Raw genomic sequence first — 17984 nt, 5'->3', positions numbered from 1 at the left:
ACCAGGTCCCTCCAACTTCGGATGTGAGTTCTCTCCAACCTCATATACCATTCCAAGGATGCCCCAGTCAGGCTATCTTGGAAAAGTGCATCAACAGTCCTTCGTCCTCAGAGTATACATGCATTTTGCGATAGTAAGCTCGGACATGTGTCTTAGGGAAAGTATTCCCCTTGTATTTCTCAAAATCAGGTACTTTGAATTTCGGTGGCACACGGACGCCAGGAACCAAACCCAAATCACTGATATCCATACCAAGTCCTTGGCCTTCCATTGCCCTCATCCTCTCTTCTAGACCTCTAAACATCCTTCCAGCATCACGTGGAAATCCCCATTCACTTTCAGGAAACAAGTCCTCATGTCGGTCCTCTTCCAACACGGGGATAGCAGCAGCCCTTCTGATTTGTTGTGTGGTTTGTCCTTCAAGAGTAGGCTGAGGAGGCCCACGGGGATTACCTTGATTAGAAGCAGGAGGAATTATACCAGGTCCTCCGTTCACAGGCTCACCATTGACACGAATATCAGCAGAATTTCTTTGTGGGGGGTCCGCAACAACCTGAGCAACTGTGTCCATCCTGATTCTGAGCTCTTCTTGGCGATCAGCTATGCTTTGCATGACTTCCATGAACTGAGCCATCTGAGCAGTAACCTGAGTTCTCATCTGGATAAGATCATCCCTTAACTGATCCATTTGCAGTGAATGATTAGCCCTTGTGTAGTAGCGATGTGTAGGTGGAGGTGCAATTGCTGAAAGAGAAAACCTGGTCAGTCAAACAAGAATACCATCTGGTGTACCTGTCACATATGAATGTATGAAATGCATGTGTGCATGTGTGCATGGATATGTCATGTTTTATTATTTTTAGGAAACTTTAGCTTTGTCTCAAACCAACAACACAAAATAATAGAAGAGACTGAAACATAACCAAGATGAATAAGAAAACTCCATTAGATTTATAACCAAGTTCTTGACATAATGAGAATCACAAATCAATCCGCTCTCATGAGCCAACAAAACAAATAAATGGAACCAGGAACCCCATCCAACAAGTCTGGTGGTGATTCAAATAACAAAGCCATCACTAAGCGGGATCCCCCATGTCCACATGACGGAGGGGGCTTTCTCCAATGTTCTTATCGCTCCAGGCCTTCATTTCTTTGAAAAGCTTTTTGGTATTATCATGGGTTGGCCTCTTAATGATCTCTTGAATCAGCAGGTCTTTTCTGAAGTGCATTGTCTCCACGTGGCGGTGCTTGAGCTCCCAATACCTAGCTTCCTCTTGAACTTGAGCATTATTCTGTTCGGTTAACTTTCTGTTCTGCTCCACCGTTTCATTATAACGAGACATAGAAACAATGTTGGGTTGTTCACCAGCAAGGGGATACAAAGGATCTTTGGGAGGGAAAGGCATCCCTTGAGAATCAGCCACAGATTTGACCCACTTAGTATAATCCTCGTAAGTAGCACAGTCTCTCTGGCCAAAATGTTTCTTATCTCGCCAACAAATACTCTTCCAAGCTTGCACCGCTTCTGCTATTTTCCCATTGTCGGTGGCTGAATGATAGAAAATAGTCTCATCAATCTCTGTTTGCTCAGGGGGACTTACAAAAGCGTATCCAAATGTTCTCCTAGCCAAGATGGGATTATAATTGATTCCACCTCTAAGACCCATGAGAGGTACATTATTGAACTTTCCGCAACTCATAATAACTTTCACGTCATCTAAAGCTCTATTGTACCAGACAATATCTTTGGCCCTCAGCCCCATAATCCTCTCAGCCCATTTAGATGTGTGCCTATTATCAACGAAAGCGCCACGCTCAGGCAAATGCGATCTGAACCAACGATACAACAACGGAGCGCAACATCTAACGAAACCTCCTTTTTGACTATTCTTGTGATGAATGGAATGATAAACATCCCCCAGAAGCGTAGGAACCGGGTTTTGTAGAATGAATATATGAATTGCATTCATGTCAACAAAGTTAGCCACATTTGAGAATATCATGATACCATAGATACTTAGAGCCAAGATAGCCCTAAATGTGTCCCATTCTTTTCCCTCAACAACATCACAAGCCTTTTGAACCAGAAACTCCATACGAAAACCAAGACATCCCCCTTTTTTGGAGAGATTTGCTTCCACGACTGACTTGCTCAAATAAAGAGCCTTAGAAATTTCAATGGACGTAGGGGCCTCCATGGTGCCATAGTACGAAACTTCTTCTTTCTTGACCGGAACACCGAGGAAAAGAGAATAATCTTCTAATGTAGGAACCAAGAGATAGTCGGGGAACGTGAAACAGCGAAGAGAAGGATTGTAGAACTGAAGCAGGGTATGAACTCCTTCTTGCTTGTACTTGGTGAATGGCATCTTGAGAAGGCTCAGAATATACCCATATTTTTCTCGGAACTTGGTTGACTCATCTGGCGTGATCTTCTTTGCTAAACACTCAAGAGAATAAAGATTCGGATTCGGGAATGTATAGGAGAGGTTGCGCCTACCAGTCTTCATTGGTGGAGCCATGTGTTGGTCGGAGACAAAGCCAAAAGTTCCTGAAAATAAATGAACATGCATGTTACATGATATGGCGCAATGCATTTCATTGGGAGAATCCTAAAGTCCTTTCATCATCTTTCTTTTCTTTTCTCTTTTTTTTTGGTAAAAGATCGTATATATTTTTATCGAAAATAGACTTTAGGATTCTCCACGAATGAAGTGAGGTGGATGCGATAGCGTGATGTGTCATGTGTGTGATGTGGTGAGAGACTGAGTGTCTCTCGCAACTCTGGATATCTGGGTAGCACTGAATACAATAGGTTCAAAATTCTAGCTTCAGATTGCAATATGGAAATCCGGGTGTGATGAAGGCTACTATCCTGTCCCTCCCCAATCTCACGGGTATGTATGTCGCTACCGCGAACATTAACAGAGCCGCCACTAACATATTTATCCTAAAAAGGAAGGGAATGCCAGCAAACCACAAAACAAAACAACGGTCTCACGACCAGAGAAAAAGGGTAAGGGAGTCGGTTATGCGAGGGGAAGGTATTAGCACCCCTCGCGCCCATCGTACTCGATGGTATCCATGCCTGTGTCTAAACCTATGGGTGTGTAAGCAAAATGCGCTAATCTGGACTAAGATGAATGCAGAATGTAGGGAAAAGAAAGGATTGTGCTCGCACGGGCCCTACCCCGCTGCCTACGTATCTGTTTTGCAGAATCAGAGCTACCGTAGCTCGGCTAACTAATTTCTGTTTGTTTTGTGTTTTTTAGGTGAACGAGTTACATTCACACTCCGCTGCTCGACCTTTGGAGACTTATGCTTGGGAATGGAGCGGAAATAACAAGCTCTTAAGAAAAGAAAATCAAAGAGTGTGGTTTGTGTTTTAAAGAATGCATGAGGAAAAGCCTAAGCTAAGGGGGGAAGCTTGCTACCTAATGTTATCATACAAAGGGTGCAAATCTAACTAAACTAACAACCTACGAGAAAAGGGGGAAGCATACAATAATATCACACAAACGAGCATCCGCTCGTAAAGCAAACAAACCAACGGTACTGACCGAATGGTAGAAAAGCGGTCCCGCCATAGCCAAGGGGAGCAGCTCTACCCAAGTCAACCAAGCATTAGATCTCGCGAAAATGATCGGGCCATAGACAAGAGGGCGGACCCCTCTCAGCAACCAAGCTGTCACGGATCATAAAGGAAAACGGTGCGTGCGTACACCGAGCATCAACGTCGAGCGACGCGAGCTATAGGAAAGGCAGGGGTTCGGCTGCATGAACCCTTTTCCTGACATACTGGATAACAAGATCTTGTGTAGGTTCAGAAGCGAGCAACGCGTAGCGTGCGCTTAATGAACAGACTCGATGAGACTAGGCGGGGGTTGATTGCTAACCCTTTCCGCGTGCCTTCCATGAGGACTTAACGGAGTGCCATATAGGACTTATTACACCGTGACTCCCTGCCGCAAAGCACAAATGAAAACACACCAACAAAAACAGAGCCTCTTTCGAGGGCTTGGCCAGATGCATGTCTAGGTCCTACTTCTCATGTTAAAGGATGATGCGAGAAAGCGATAAAGTGCAAGAGAAATAAAATGAAACGGGAGACAATACCGAACGGATAGCAAATCCGCAATGAGCTAGCAAGCGTAAGCAGAGAAGTCCGAAATACTTCGCGTAAGCCATCATCAAGCAAAGCGAGTCAAAAAGCGTCGTCGTGAAAGCCAACCTCAAGCAAAGTTACAAGCGACATGTGACACGCGTCGAGCATAACCACACGAGCAACCTGCAAGAGAACACAAGCCAGACAATACAGGGATAAACATCTCAATGAATGAGAGATCAGATGACTGGCATCGGAAATAGGTTCGTGTTCCACAAATAAAGTGGAACACGACGCAAAACAAACACACCAGAAGCGAATTCGTGTCCCACAAATAAAGTGGAACACAAATCAAGTCGAATCGCAATCGAAGGCTCTCTCGAAGTACCTCGCACATCTCAGCAAACAAATCAGTAGTAACAAGGAAGCATGCACCGACCATAGAAAATACTAGCAATTAAATTCTAAATGAATTCTAAAAGAAAAGCTAGCAAGATTAAATTGTTTTTTTTTATGGCATTTTTATCAAAGAAATTTGAATAAAACTATGTACAAAACATCTAAATTCTAACAAGGAAAAGATATTACATGTTTTTTTATGTCTTTTTTATCATGCAAAAAATCTAACAAATGTAATCGTTTTCATGTCATTTTATTACCTATAAAAAAATATGAAAAGAAACTAAATCTAACTAGAAAAACAATGAACACAGGGGGTTTAATCTTGAAAATATGGTGCAGCAAGCAAGCAAAGGCGCTGAGGCCCAAGGGAATGGTCCAACTAGAGTGTTTTTGTTTCAGTTTTTTGAATCAGCACCAAACACATGGAATGCATTGGGCTCCAAGGGAGGTGTATGGCAAGCAATAATTTCGTTCTTTGGCCCAAAACGTGATGATCCAATTTGAAATTGTTTCAGATTTCTTAATCCAGATTTGATTTCAATTAACGCCCAGCCTTCTTAACAAACTCAATTAATCAATTCCAATAACCTCAATTAATTCACATTAATCCAATTAAAACCAAATGATTAAGTAAATGGGATTAGAATTAGGTTTACGTGAATGATTACGATTGAGCTTGCATCTTCTTCCTCTCAACACTCGGTGAAACGACGTGGTGGAGAACTCACTTCCCCGATGAACGGCGCCTCATCTCACAGCCTTGACTCTCCTCTCAGTTCCGATTCACACTCTCTCCGCTCCCAATCTCCGATTCAAAGCTCCGATCGGTTCTCATTTCTTTCGTATCTCTCTGATCTTGTTGCCTCAGAAATCAATGGAATAATAACAATAATCTGAACGATATTCGGATGTTTGCAATGACAATGTGGATAAAGGTTGAGCGAAGCTCGAAGGTTCGTGAAGTTACGATTGGCGAAGTTGTATGGCCGAATCCTGGAATCGAGCAGTGGAGAACTTCAACCTCAGGTAACTTCTTAGATTTCCACTCTTTTCTCCTTCTTGATACTGTTTCCGCATATTGACGCTTGCGATGATGACGAAGATATTGCTTCCGATTTGCAGGTTCGACTCGTTATTGACTCACAGTTGTTGTTGTTGAATCAGTTTAGGGAGGCGGTCGTTGGTTGATGTTGTGAAGCTCGGTGAATTGATGCTAATGAAGATGCGATGCTGATGATGAAGAACCGTGAAGCATTTTTCGGAGATCGAGGAGCAAAGATGATGAACGTCGAATTGTTGAAGATGTTGATTCTGAAGGTTGAAGGAAAATTGAAGAATCGTGTTGATGGTGAATGAATATAGAGCCAAGGACAATTCCAGATTGTTAAGGATGAAGAAGGTTACTGAGGATTCCCGAAGATACAACGAGAATTGAGGGATGAAGATAGAGGAAGCTCGAAGAGGAGATTGAATCTCATGTTTGTTACAAATTCGGTTAGATTTCTGAGTTTTCTGTTATATGAAGGGTAAAGAATCGTGAGTGGATTTGTGGAGATTGAAGAGGAAGATGATCGATGGTGAAGATGATGATGAGTTCTTGCTGAATTTTTGGTGGTTGAAGATTTGTGAGAATCTGAAAATTGAGGTGTTGGAGAATTGAAGATTGAATCGAGAGCGAGAGAATTCCCTGGTGAAAAGTTTGTTACATTCTGTTAGAAGGTGAAATCCCCTCCTCTTTCTGTTCTGATTCTGTTTATGTCAATTTTCTGATAAACTCTCTCCGATTGTGCAGCTTTTGTTTTCTTCTTTATTATGCAAGGTCCGATTTTATTGAAGTCATGCTTGGTGCTGCAGCATTAGGGCTGCCAGTTGTGCACAAATGCTTGAGCTCTTTTAATTGTATTTTGCTTTGGACTCTATGTAGTGTGGGACATGGATTGGACTTTGGTTCATGTACTGAATTTAGTTTGTAATGGATATTTATGGATGTATGGACAATTGGATATTTTTGTAATGGATATAGTCTTTTTGTGATGAATTTGTATTTTGAAATTCTGAGTAATGAAGAATCTCAATTTGATTACTTTTCGAACATTCCACCTCAAAGTTTAATGAATGAATCCCAACCAACTTACACCTCCAATGAACCTCTAAATCAATTCAATTTTCGATGTCTTGATTTATCAATTCAATAGCAATGCCTTGAACAATCTTTGAAGACGAATTTGACTTGACGCATAAAAGCAAACTCAACACACAATCCAATCAAACACTCAGATGATAAACTCTTTATTATTTTTCTTTGATTTTTGAACGACGAAATAAACGTCATCCATAACTTATAGCTCAAAGAAAGAGGGCAAATTTTGGGGTGCAACAGCTGCCCCTATTCAAACTTCTTGAACCTGACGAGTGAGAAATGAAAGTTTCGAACCGTTGAGGTGGAAGGAGATTGAATACCCGAATGAACTCGAAAATTTGCACTCTTGATCAACAGAAGATCCTATCTTGTAAAAAGAAGGAATGTACCACCCCTCAAGCAGGGGAAAAAACTTCAGTTGATATGGATAATTAAGTAGCTCCAACTTGCGATAAGAAGGAACAGGCAACCCCACAGGCAAGGGGAAAAAACTTCAATTGATCTGGATATCAAGAGAAGTAACATCTCGACTGATCTGGGCATCAGGCGTAGCAGATGTCTTCCGAACAGGAATCGGGGATAGATGTCTAAGTCGATCTGGGCATCGAATTGAGATATTCCGGCTGATCTGGGCATCAACGGGTAGTAAGTATCTCTGGTATGGGTACCAAGGCGACATCTCCATCTGATGCAATTAAATCATCAGGCAGATATTCCAACTGATCTGGTATCAGCGGCTTGCTCCTTCGTAAGATCGACGAGATCCGGAGGCGGTTCCCTCAACTGAAAGTCTGGTTTATCAGGACAGGAACAATATCTCTTCCGAACTGTGTACGCCGGGACAGGAAGTCTTTAACTGATCTAGGCTCGATGCTAGAAAATAAGTAGAACAATCCTCTTCTGAATGACAAAGTCAATCAGGCAGATATCTCCATCTGATCTGGGTATCAGTGGCTTGCTCCTTCGTAAGATCGACGAGATCCGGAGGCGGTTCCCTCAACTGAAAGTCTGATTTATCAGGAATAGGAACGGATATCTCTTCCGAACTGTGTACGCCGGGAAAGGAAGTCTTTAAACTGATCTGGGCATGATGCTAGAAAATAAGTAGAACAATCCTCTTCTGAATGAAAAAGTCAATCAGGCAGATATCTCCATCTGATCTGGGCATCAGTGGCTTGCAGCTTCGTAAGATCGACGAGATCCGGAGGCGGTTCCCTCAACTGAAAGTCTGATTTATCAGGAATAGGAACAAATATCTCTTCCGAACTGTGTACGCCGGGAAAAGAAAACATCTTCAACTGATAGTAAGCATCAGGACTGGGCAGACGAGTTCTTCTTCTGAACGAAAATAAATCGCCAGGACATAGATATTTCCAACTGATCTGAGGCATCAGCAGGCTTGCTCCTTCGGAAGATCGACAGAGATCCGGAGGCGGCTCCTTCAACTGAACTGGAATCAGGATAGGAACAAATATCTTCCACCGATCTGAGGGCATCGGGAATAGGAATGTCTTCATCAGGTGAATTGACAATCCTCTTCTAATCTGAACATCGGGATAAGCGCCTGTAATGATTAGGCGAGTTGCTCTCTAGGAGGCATTTGAATATCTTGATGACTTTCCTGTAGAAAGAAACAGATATGATATGATTTATGCATGATGCATGTATGAATGTTTATGGAATAACGTTCCCAAGAAGGAAGACGCTACACGCTTAGAGAATGCAATGCGAATGATGCATGATTCGAACGTTGCTTAGGGAGACAACGGAGGAGCACTGAATTGTTGAAGCAGTCTTGGAGAGAGTATAGAACTCTGCGGGGAGGACAAGATGAGTGACCAAAAGTCACAAACTGCGAGCTGGCAAAGATGGATCAGAAATCTGCTGGAGATGATCAAATCTAGACGCGAGCTCTGGCTGGGGAATAAATCCTCTTTGGGGATAAGAACATCCCAATTAACTGTTTGGGGGGTACCCTGGCTACTTCATTGGAGAAGCAAATTCTCGATACTCTGGGGATGTGGAGATAAGGCAAGTCATGGAGACAACTCTGATGGGGAGTGGCCAACTTGCTTGTGTAGGACGCATTCCGCTGGGGAAGTCCTAGACGAGAACATATTCTGCTGAGGATGCATGTGAATATTTGTTGAGGAAAGAACTCAGTGGGGAAGATGAATACTTCTACATAAAGATCCACTGGGGAGATGAGAGATCCACTGGGGATAAGGAACTCAGCATAAGAACCTTTTGTTAAGATCACTCCACTGGGGAATAAGATGACTCTCTTGGGGAAAACAGGTCCATCTGTTAGAGAGAAAAGCGCTCTACTGGGGAAAGAGAGGCATTCGGGCAAGGAACCTCATTAAGAGCTTGCTGGGGAATCAAATACCATTTAATCCTGACTCAACTGGAGAGAAGATATTCCACCGGGGAATAAGGCTTCTAAAGCACGGAGATTGCATTGAGATGTGCTTTTGCTGAGGAGATGAGGATCTTGGGACCAAAAGGATCTCATTTGGATGCACTCAGTTGGGGAATGAGAATCTCTCACTTGGATAGGTCCGCCAATGCACTGATATGATGCACTCGAAAGGATGTACCTGCGAGGTAAACAGATGAAAATGCCCCAGGATATAGCATAACATCTTCACTGGGTGTCCTCACATGACAGAGGATAGTAATGCTCACCCACATGGGCGAATGCAAGAGAAAATCGATTGTCAAACATCTTGGCTTCAAAACTTTCCAAACAAGCAATGGATTCAATGAGTTGACAGACAAGTAATGATTAGAATGCCAAACATGTATCGACCAAAGTATCAAACAGGCATTGATTCTCCAAGAGAATGCCACCAGGAAGTGGGCTTAAGGGGTCAAGCAAGTATTGATTTTAAAGGCACCAAACAGGCATTGGCTTTCATAGTGTACTGCATATTCGTATTGATTGTAAGAATGCCAACAAGTATTGGACTTTCAGCTTCTAACTGCTGAGGATGACGACCTTGACGGTTCTCAAGTTCATAAGTTGTTTAGCTCACACCCGAACTTTAAACTGTACACCTCGTGATGAGGGTAAAATGCCACTGTATGTTGCTTTGCCCCGGCCTGTAAGGACTTTGAAGAATTCATCTTGTAAGCTACCATAGGTGATTTGCCCCAGTATCATGAACTTTGGAACCATGCCCTTGCCTGACCTGTATTAGAGGTAGCTTCGACTGTGCTTGGGTGAATGCCCCTGATTATTCAACACTTTGAGAGATTCTTCGAATCTTGACCTGACTGCCCCAGATTAATCGAAAACTTAATCGATAGAGTATTCAAACGCTTTTGTTCCCCTAAGGGTGATCAGACTTTGAAATATTGCTGCCTCTGCTCAACGGAGTTCGGAAGACAACTTGTCCTTCAGGAGGAATAAACTTTTCATCTGAAGTTCATTGTGGAAACTTTCCTGATGTTAAGCACTTGTTCATATGCAAAGAATGTTTATTATGAGAAATATAATTCTAATGCAAAGAGTATGTTTGTCCTGACGTTTAAAGAAACTTTATGAAAGGATGTCGTAACATCGATTTTTTTGTTAAAGAAAGATAAGATGGTGTGATACCAACCCAAGCGTTTAGCGGATCTCCTAGGAGTCAGCTTACCGTACTCTCGTGTATAGTCTGCTTTCGAATTAACCCTGCTTCAGTTAGGACTTTTAAGGGTTATAACGTGGCCAGGTTCACGGTTTTTTAGAAAAAAAAAGATTTTTAGGCTCAAATTATTTGGTGCCCACCCCCTTCGTGATGTTCTCCATTCCTAAGTTCAGTTAACTTGACATGAGCATTCATCTTTCAAGAGGAACTTGAGATGGTTGAGGAATTGATGAGGTGTTCGGACATGGCAGTCACTTTACCTTTTGTTTTTGGTGTCTGATCACACAACTTTATTCTTTTGATGAGGATTCTTATTTGTAATCCTTTATTTTTTGCTTTTGCTTTGTTTTTCTTTCTTTTTTTTTTGTTTCCCTAACTTTTGCCTGGACAAATTCTTTTGAATTTTGATTTTTGAAGTCCAGCGGGATACCCTAACTTTTGCCTAAGTCACATGCTTTCAAGTTATTGACTTAGCGGGCTCTTTTTCTTTTTTCTTTATTCTTTTTTTTTGAACAAAACGTGTGATCCAGAATCTCGGATTTGTTGGAAGTGACTGTGACTACCTAAGTCTTTGATTGATGAAGAATTACCATTGTGGTATCATCATATTTTGACCTCATGATACGAGGGATAACCACCGCGACTTTGATGTTGGTCTCAATCTCCTGATGTGAGGGATAATCATGATGTCTCAACCTCCTGAGGTGAGGGATAACCGTTGTGGTTTTGACTTTTCTCAATCTGTTGAAGAATAGCCATTGTTGTATCCTTAGATGTGTGCTCCTGATGAATTTTGAATGCTCGATCAGGTTAACTGAATACTACCCGCCCCTGGGTTAAATGTGAGGGTTTTTTCGTATAGAAAAGAAACTCCTACTTCAAGGCTCAAAGGGGTTAACGAAGGTTTCACTACCTTATATCTCCAGTGTTTGGGAATTTGAAACAATGTCTGTACATCATCAACAGGGTTTTACTCAAAAGCATACCATTTGAGGTTTCTTGGTATTATGTTCGTCATTCTCCCTTTGGAGTTATCATGCCTTGTTAACAAGAGTTGAGTATTACGAAAAGCATAGAAAAACATATATAATAGCAAAAGCGAATGGATTTTTTCAAGACAAACATATCCAATGCATTATGATTATAGTTAAAAAACAAACAAGTTTTACATACAAACAGTATTGAACAAAGCAAGAAATCTTACACATGAACATGCATGATGAATTAGGAATTGCCAACGTCGAGGAGATCCTCTCCGTATGGACTTATTGCTTCAGAAGATCCGCTGAGTCAGGGGAGAACTTCAATTCTGGCTCTCAAATGTGAATGTGATAGCCTTTGAATCAATCAGGTCTTGTAATTTATCTCTGAATGACTGACAACCTTCAATCAGATAACCAAATGCCCCAGCATGGAAAACACACCAAGCACTAGTTCAGAACACTTTAGACCACTTCCTGGAAGAAGATTTCGGCAAAGCCATACAGAAGTTGTAAGCGTTTAGCTTTTAGGGATTTGAGCCATGCAAGTGGTGCACAAACTCAAGATGCAAGGCGTCTTGCTTATCCCTCGGTTGGGAGCCCTAAACAAAGCGACTGAAGTTTGTGAATGCTTTAGGGATTTGAGCTGCTAGTGATGCGAACTCAAGAACACGGAGTCTTGCTTATCCCTTGGTCGGGAGCCCCAATTATAGTGACTGAAGTTCATGAATGCTTTAGGGATTTGAGTTGCCAATGATGAGAACTCAAGAACACGGAGTCTTGCTTATCCCTCGGTCGGGAGCCCTAAACATAGCTGTTGAAACAGAAATCACCATCATGGATGAAGGACCTTTGTATTTCTATCAGTGAACAACAATAACCTCTGGCGCTTGGCTATCAAAGTCATTACTTGGAACACACAAGAGCTGTTGTGAAGGAAGCCTCTGGCAATACCAATTGCAAGTGATTCTCATGACTTACTTCTCGAGGAAGAACAAACATTCTACTTGCGGCAAATGAAATGGGATCAGCCAGTGGAAACCAATACGAATAAACTCAAACATCTTTGCATCGAGCAAGTCCTGGACTTTTTGTACTTCAACACCTTGTAAGGCTTCACATTATGATCAGGTGCCCCCCAAAATGGAAAACACCGAGTATTGTCATCGAAATTAGGAGAGCTATCTGTGGTGAGAAACACCCAAAGCACGAATCTTAACCAACTGAAATTCCAACGAGCAGTGAAGCAACTAAACACCGGGCATTGGGATTACATAAGCTTGTTCCTCATATTCTTTCTGTCTCTGTTGACAAGCAAAGGCTACTGAAAATGGAACTCCAGGAGGAGAAGGTGACTCTGGATATGAAACAAAACCTTGAGAATGAGAGGTGCCTTTGTAGATCACTCTTGATTACTGTCTAGCAGAAGATTTTAGCGAAGTCACACGGAATATGTAAGTGCTTTAGGGATTCGAGCAATGCAAATTGTGCAATACTCAAGATAGACAATGTCTTGCTTATCCCTCGTGCGGGAGCCCCAAATAATTTCAAAGACTTGTAGATACTAACATCATGACCAGGTGCCCCATAATAAAACTCACACCTAGGGTTATCGTCATCAAGCATAGAATCTGCAGACATCCACACAATACGGAGCTTAACCAGTTGCAAATAAAGCAAGCATGGAAGCAAATGAGCATAAGACAAGTCTTCAAAAAGAACCTCAACTGAGCTTTCATCTTGGTCAAATCCCCACAAAGTTGTTCCATAACTGATCTTTGAACACTCAATAAGAACAAGTCAAGTCTTTGTGTCTGGTGAGAGTACCAAGTCTGAATGAGATCCTCGATCCTAAACACCTGTTATGCATGAAATGTATGAGATGCATGGTATGAATGCAATGCCATGTTCATTCAATTTCCAAGGAATCTTCGTGTTTTGATTTTTTTTTAGCAAGCAAGAGATGAAAAAGCTCGACGCGAGGCTTAAAGATATGATTCCTTAGAAATGGAAGGAACACGTATGCTAGTATGCTAGTTATTTTTTGTACATCATTTTTTGGAAAGTAAATATGCAATGATGCAAAGTGGTGAGAACCACAATACCGGATATATCTGGGATGCCGAGAGATCACACGGCACAAGTTCAAAGGTTCGGCGTAGCATCAGACCACCACACAAACCACAAGTCACCAAAGGAACAAGTTACCATTTGAACCAGAACATATAGTCACCAACACACTGGAATAGAACACAATTACCACTCGAACAAGAACTATAGTACCCCACGAACAGGAACCAATAGTACACTCGAACGAGAACAGCGGTAACCCACGAACGAGAACAGCGGTAACCCACGAACGAGAACAGCGGTCACCAACAATGTACCTGTTATATGATCATTAATTCCCGCCCCACTCACGGGTAAATCTAGGCCAGGGTAGGTCGAAAAGCCAACAGAGGATCGAATGTAGGCGTTATCATACGATATTGCCTGATTCCACCAAGCTCTGCCCGTGGATACGTGATCAGATCAATCAGGCATACGCCTTCTGTCCGTCATGGCCACTCTAGTCCTAGTTCCTATGGTATCACTCATGACCTGGGTATTGGGTCTTTTACCTCTTGAAACACCCACCCACAGATAGAAATCCAGACAGTCCAGAATATGATGCAGAAAAGTAAAAGCGCACATAGAATGCAATGCAAACAGATAATATGCAAAGCAGTAAAAGCACCCAATGATAAACACACAAGCGCTAGGATCGACTCGCTAGGTCCGGACCAGCAAAAGATCCTCATATCCCCAGCAGAGTCGCCAGCTGTCGCTACCGCGAACATTAACAAAGCCGCCACTAACATATTTATCCTAAAAAGGAAGGGAATGCCAGCAAACCACAAAACAAAACAACGGTCTCACGACCAGAGAAAAAGGGTAAGGGAGTCGGTTATGCGAGGGGAAGGTATTAGCACCCCTCGCGCCCATCGTACTCGATGGTATCCATGCCTGTGTCTAGACCTATGGGTGTGTAAGCAAAATGTGCTAATCTGGACTAAGATGAATGCAGAATGTAGGGAAAAGAAAGGATTGTGCTCGCACGGGCCCTACCCCGCTGCCTACGTATCTGTTTTGCAGAATCAGAGCTACCGTAGCTCGGCTAACTAATTTCTGTTTGTTTTGTGTTTTTTAGGTGAACGAGTTACATTCACACTCTGCTGCTCGACCTTTGGAGACTTATGCTTGGGAATGGAGCGGAAATAACAAGCTCTTAAGAAAAGAAAATCAAAGAGTGTGGTTTGTGTTGTAAACAATGCATGAGGAAAAGCCTAAGCTAAGGGGGGAAGCTTGCTACCTAATGTTATCATACAAAGGGTGCAAATCTAACTAAACTAACAACCTACGAGAAAAGGGGGAAGCATACAATAATATCACACAAACGAGCATCCGCTCGTAAAGCAAACAAACCAAAGGTACTGACCGAATGGTAGAAAAGCGGTCCCGCCATAGCCAAGGGGAGCAGCTCTACCCAAGTCAACCAAGCATTAGACCTCGCGAAAATGATCGAGCCATAGACAAGAGGGCGGACCCCTCTCAGCAACCAAGCTGTCACGGATCATAAAGGAAAACGGTGCGTGCGTACACCGAGCATCAACGTCGAGCGACGCGAGCTATAGGAAAGGTGGGGGTCCGGCTGCATGAACCCTTTTCCTGACATACTCGATAACAAGATCTTGTGCAGGTTCAGAAGCGAGCAACGCGTAGCGTGCGCTTACTGAACAGACTCGATGAGACTAGGCGGGGGTTGATTGCTAACCCTTTCCGCGTGCCTTCCATGAGGACTTAACGGAGTGCCATATAGGACTTATTACATCGTGACTCCCTGCCGCAAAGCACAAATGTAAACACACCAACAAAAACAGAGCCTCTTTCGAGGGCTTGGCCAGATGCATGTCTAGGTCCTACTTCTCATGTTAAAGGATGATGCGAGAAAGCGATAAAGTGCAAGAGAAATAAAATGAAACGGGAGACAATACCGAACGGATAGCAAATCCACAATGAGCTAGCAAGCGTAAGCAGAGAAGTCCGAAATACTTCGTGTAAGACATCATCAAGCAAAGCGAGTCAAAAAGCGTCGTCGTGAAAGCCAACCTCAAGCAAAGTTACAAGCGACATGTGACACGCATCGAGCATAACCACACGAGCAACCTGCAAGAGAACACAAGCCAGACAATACAGGGATAAACATCTCAATGAATGAGAGATCAGATGACTGGCATCGGAAATAGGTTTGTGATCCACAAATAAAGTGGAACACGACGCAAAACAAACACACCAGAAGCGAATTCGTGTCCCACAAATAAAGTGGAACACAAATCAAGTCGAATCGCAATCGAAGGCTATCTCGAAGTACCTCGCACATCTCAGCAAACAAATCAGTAGTAACAAGGAAGCATGCACCGACCATAGAAAATACTAGCAATTAAATTCTAAATAAATTCTAAAAGAAAAGCTAGCAAGATTAAATTGTTTTTTTATGGCACTTTTATCAAAGAAATTTGAATAAAACTATGTACAAAACATCTAAATTCTAACAAGGAAAAGATATTACATGTTTTTTTATGTCTTTTTTATCATGCAAAAAATCTAACAAATGTAATCGTTTTCATGTCATTTTATTACCTATAAAAAAATATGAAAAGAAACTAAATCTAACTAGAAAAACAATGAACACAGGGGGTTTAATCTTGAAAATATGGTGCAGCAAGCAAGCAAAGGCGCTGAGGCCCAAGGGAATGGCCCAACTAGAGTGTTTTTGTTTCAGTTTTATGAATCAACACCAAACACATGGAATGCATTGGGCTCCAAGGGAGGTGTATGGCAAGCAATAATTTCGTTCTTTGGCCCAAAACGTGATGATCCGATTTGAAATTGTTTCAGATTTCTTAATCCAGATTTGATTTCAATTAACGCTCAGCCTTCTTAACAAACTCAATTAATCAATTCCAATAACCTCAATTAATTCACATTAATCCAATTAAAACCAAATGATTAAGTAAATGGGATTAGAATTAGGTTTACGTGAATGATTACGATTGAGCTTGCATCTTCTTCCTCTTAACACTCGGTGAAACGGCGCGGTGGAGAACTCACTTCCCCGATGAACGGCGCCTCATCTCACGGCCTTGACTCTCCTCTCAGTTCCGATTCACACTCTCTCCGCTCCCAATCTCCGATTCAAAGCTCCGATCGGTTCTCATTTCTTTCGTATCTCTCTGATCTTGTTGCCTCAGAAATCAATGGAATAATAACAATAATCTGAACGATATTCTGTTGTTTGCAATGACAATGAGGATAAAGGTTGAGCGAAGCTCGAAGGTTCGTGAAGTTACGATTGGCGAAGTTGTATGGCCGAATCCTGGAATCGAGCAGTGGAGAACTTCAACCTCAGGTAACTTCTTAGATTTCCACTCTTTTCTCCTTCTTGATACTGTTTCCGCGTATTGACGCTTGCGATGATGACGAAGATATTGCTTCCGATTTGCAGGTTCGACTCGTTATTGACTCACAGTTGTTGTTGTTGAATCAGTTTAGGGAGGCGGTCGTTGGTTGATGTTGTGAAGCTCGGTGAATTGATGCTAATGAAGATACGATGCTGATGATGAAGAACCGTGAAGAATTTTTCGGAGATCGAGGAGCAAAGATGATGAACGTCGAATTGTTGAAGATGTTGATTCTGAAGGTTGAAGGAAAATTGAAGAATCGTGTTGATGGTGAATGAAGATAGAGCCAAGGACAATTCCAGATTGTTAAGGATGAAGAAGGTTATGGAGGATTCCCGAAGATACAACGTGAATTGAGGGATGAAGATAGAGGAAGCTCGAAGAGGAGATTGAATCTCAAGTTTGTTACAAATTCGGTTAGATTTCTGAGTTTTCTGTTATATGAAGGGTAAAGAATCGTGAGTGGATTTGTGGAGATTGAAGAGGAAGATGATCGATGGTGAAGATGATGATGAGTTCTTGCTGAATTTTTGGTGGTTGAAGATTTGTGAGAATCTGAAAATTGAGGTGTTGGAGAATTGAAGATTGAATCGAGAGCGAGAGAATTCCCTGGTGAAAAGTTTGTTACATTCTGTTAGAAGGTGAAATCCCCTCCTCTTTCTGTTCTGATTCTGTTTATGTCAATTTTCTGATAAAATCTCTCCGATTGTGCAGCTTTTGTTTTCTTCTTTATTATGCAAGGTCCGATTTTATTGAAGTCATGCTTGGTGCTGCAGCATTAGGGCCGCCAGTTGTGCACAAATGCTTGAGCTCTTTTAATTGTATTTTGCTTTGGACTCTATGTAGTGTGGGACATGGATTGGACTTTGGTTCATGTACTGAATTTAGTTTGTAATGGATATTTATGGATGTATGGACAATTGGATATTTTTGTAATGGATATAGTCTTTTTGTGATGAATTTGTATTTTGAAATTCTGAGTAATGAAGAATCTCAATTTGATTACTTTTCGAACATTCCACCTCAAAGTTTAATGAATGAATCCCAACCAACTTACACCTCCAATGAACCTCTAAATCAATTCAATTTTCGATGTCTTGATTTATCAATTCAATAGCAATGCCTTGAACAATCTTTGAAGACGAATTTGACTTGAAGCATAAAAGCAAACTCAACACACAATCCAATCAAACACTCAGATGATAAACTCTTTATTAT

General features: G+C 41.9%; 1 protein-coding gene across 1 annotated transcript; it reads right to left on the bottom strand.

The window, feature by feature from the left end:
- Window positions 1-1079: 1079 nt before the first annotated feature.
- Window positions 1080-2525, bottom strand: LOC131659231 (uncharacterized). The gene has a single exon (XM_058928445.1). The coding sequence runs from the start codon at window positions 2523-2525 to the stop codon at window positions 1080-1082; it is 1446 nt and encodes a 481-aa protein (XP_058784428.1).
- Between the last annotated feature and the right edge of the window lie 15459 nt (window positions 2526-17984).

The sequence above is a fragment of the Vicia villosa genome, linkage group LG3, assembly GCF_029867415.1.
Source record: "Vicia villosa cultivar HV-30 ecotype Madison, WI linkage group LG3, Vvil1.0, whole genome shotgun sequence".
Classification (NCBI taxonomy): domain Eukaryota; kingdom Viridiplantae; phylum Streptophyta; class Magnoliopsida; order Fabales; family Fabaceae; genus Vicia; species Vicia villosa.
The sequence above is the reverse complement of the archived record's forward strand: the minus strand, read 5'-3'. Positions and strand labels throughout refer to the sequence as shown.

What these genes read in the sequence shown, in the direction of transcription:
- LOC131659231 (XM_058928445.1), bottom strand. Translation starts at nt 2,525, where the DNA reads ATGGCTCCACCAATGAAGACTGGTAGGCGCAACCTCTCCTATACATTC.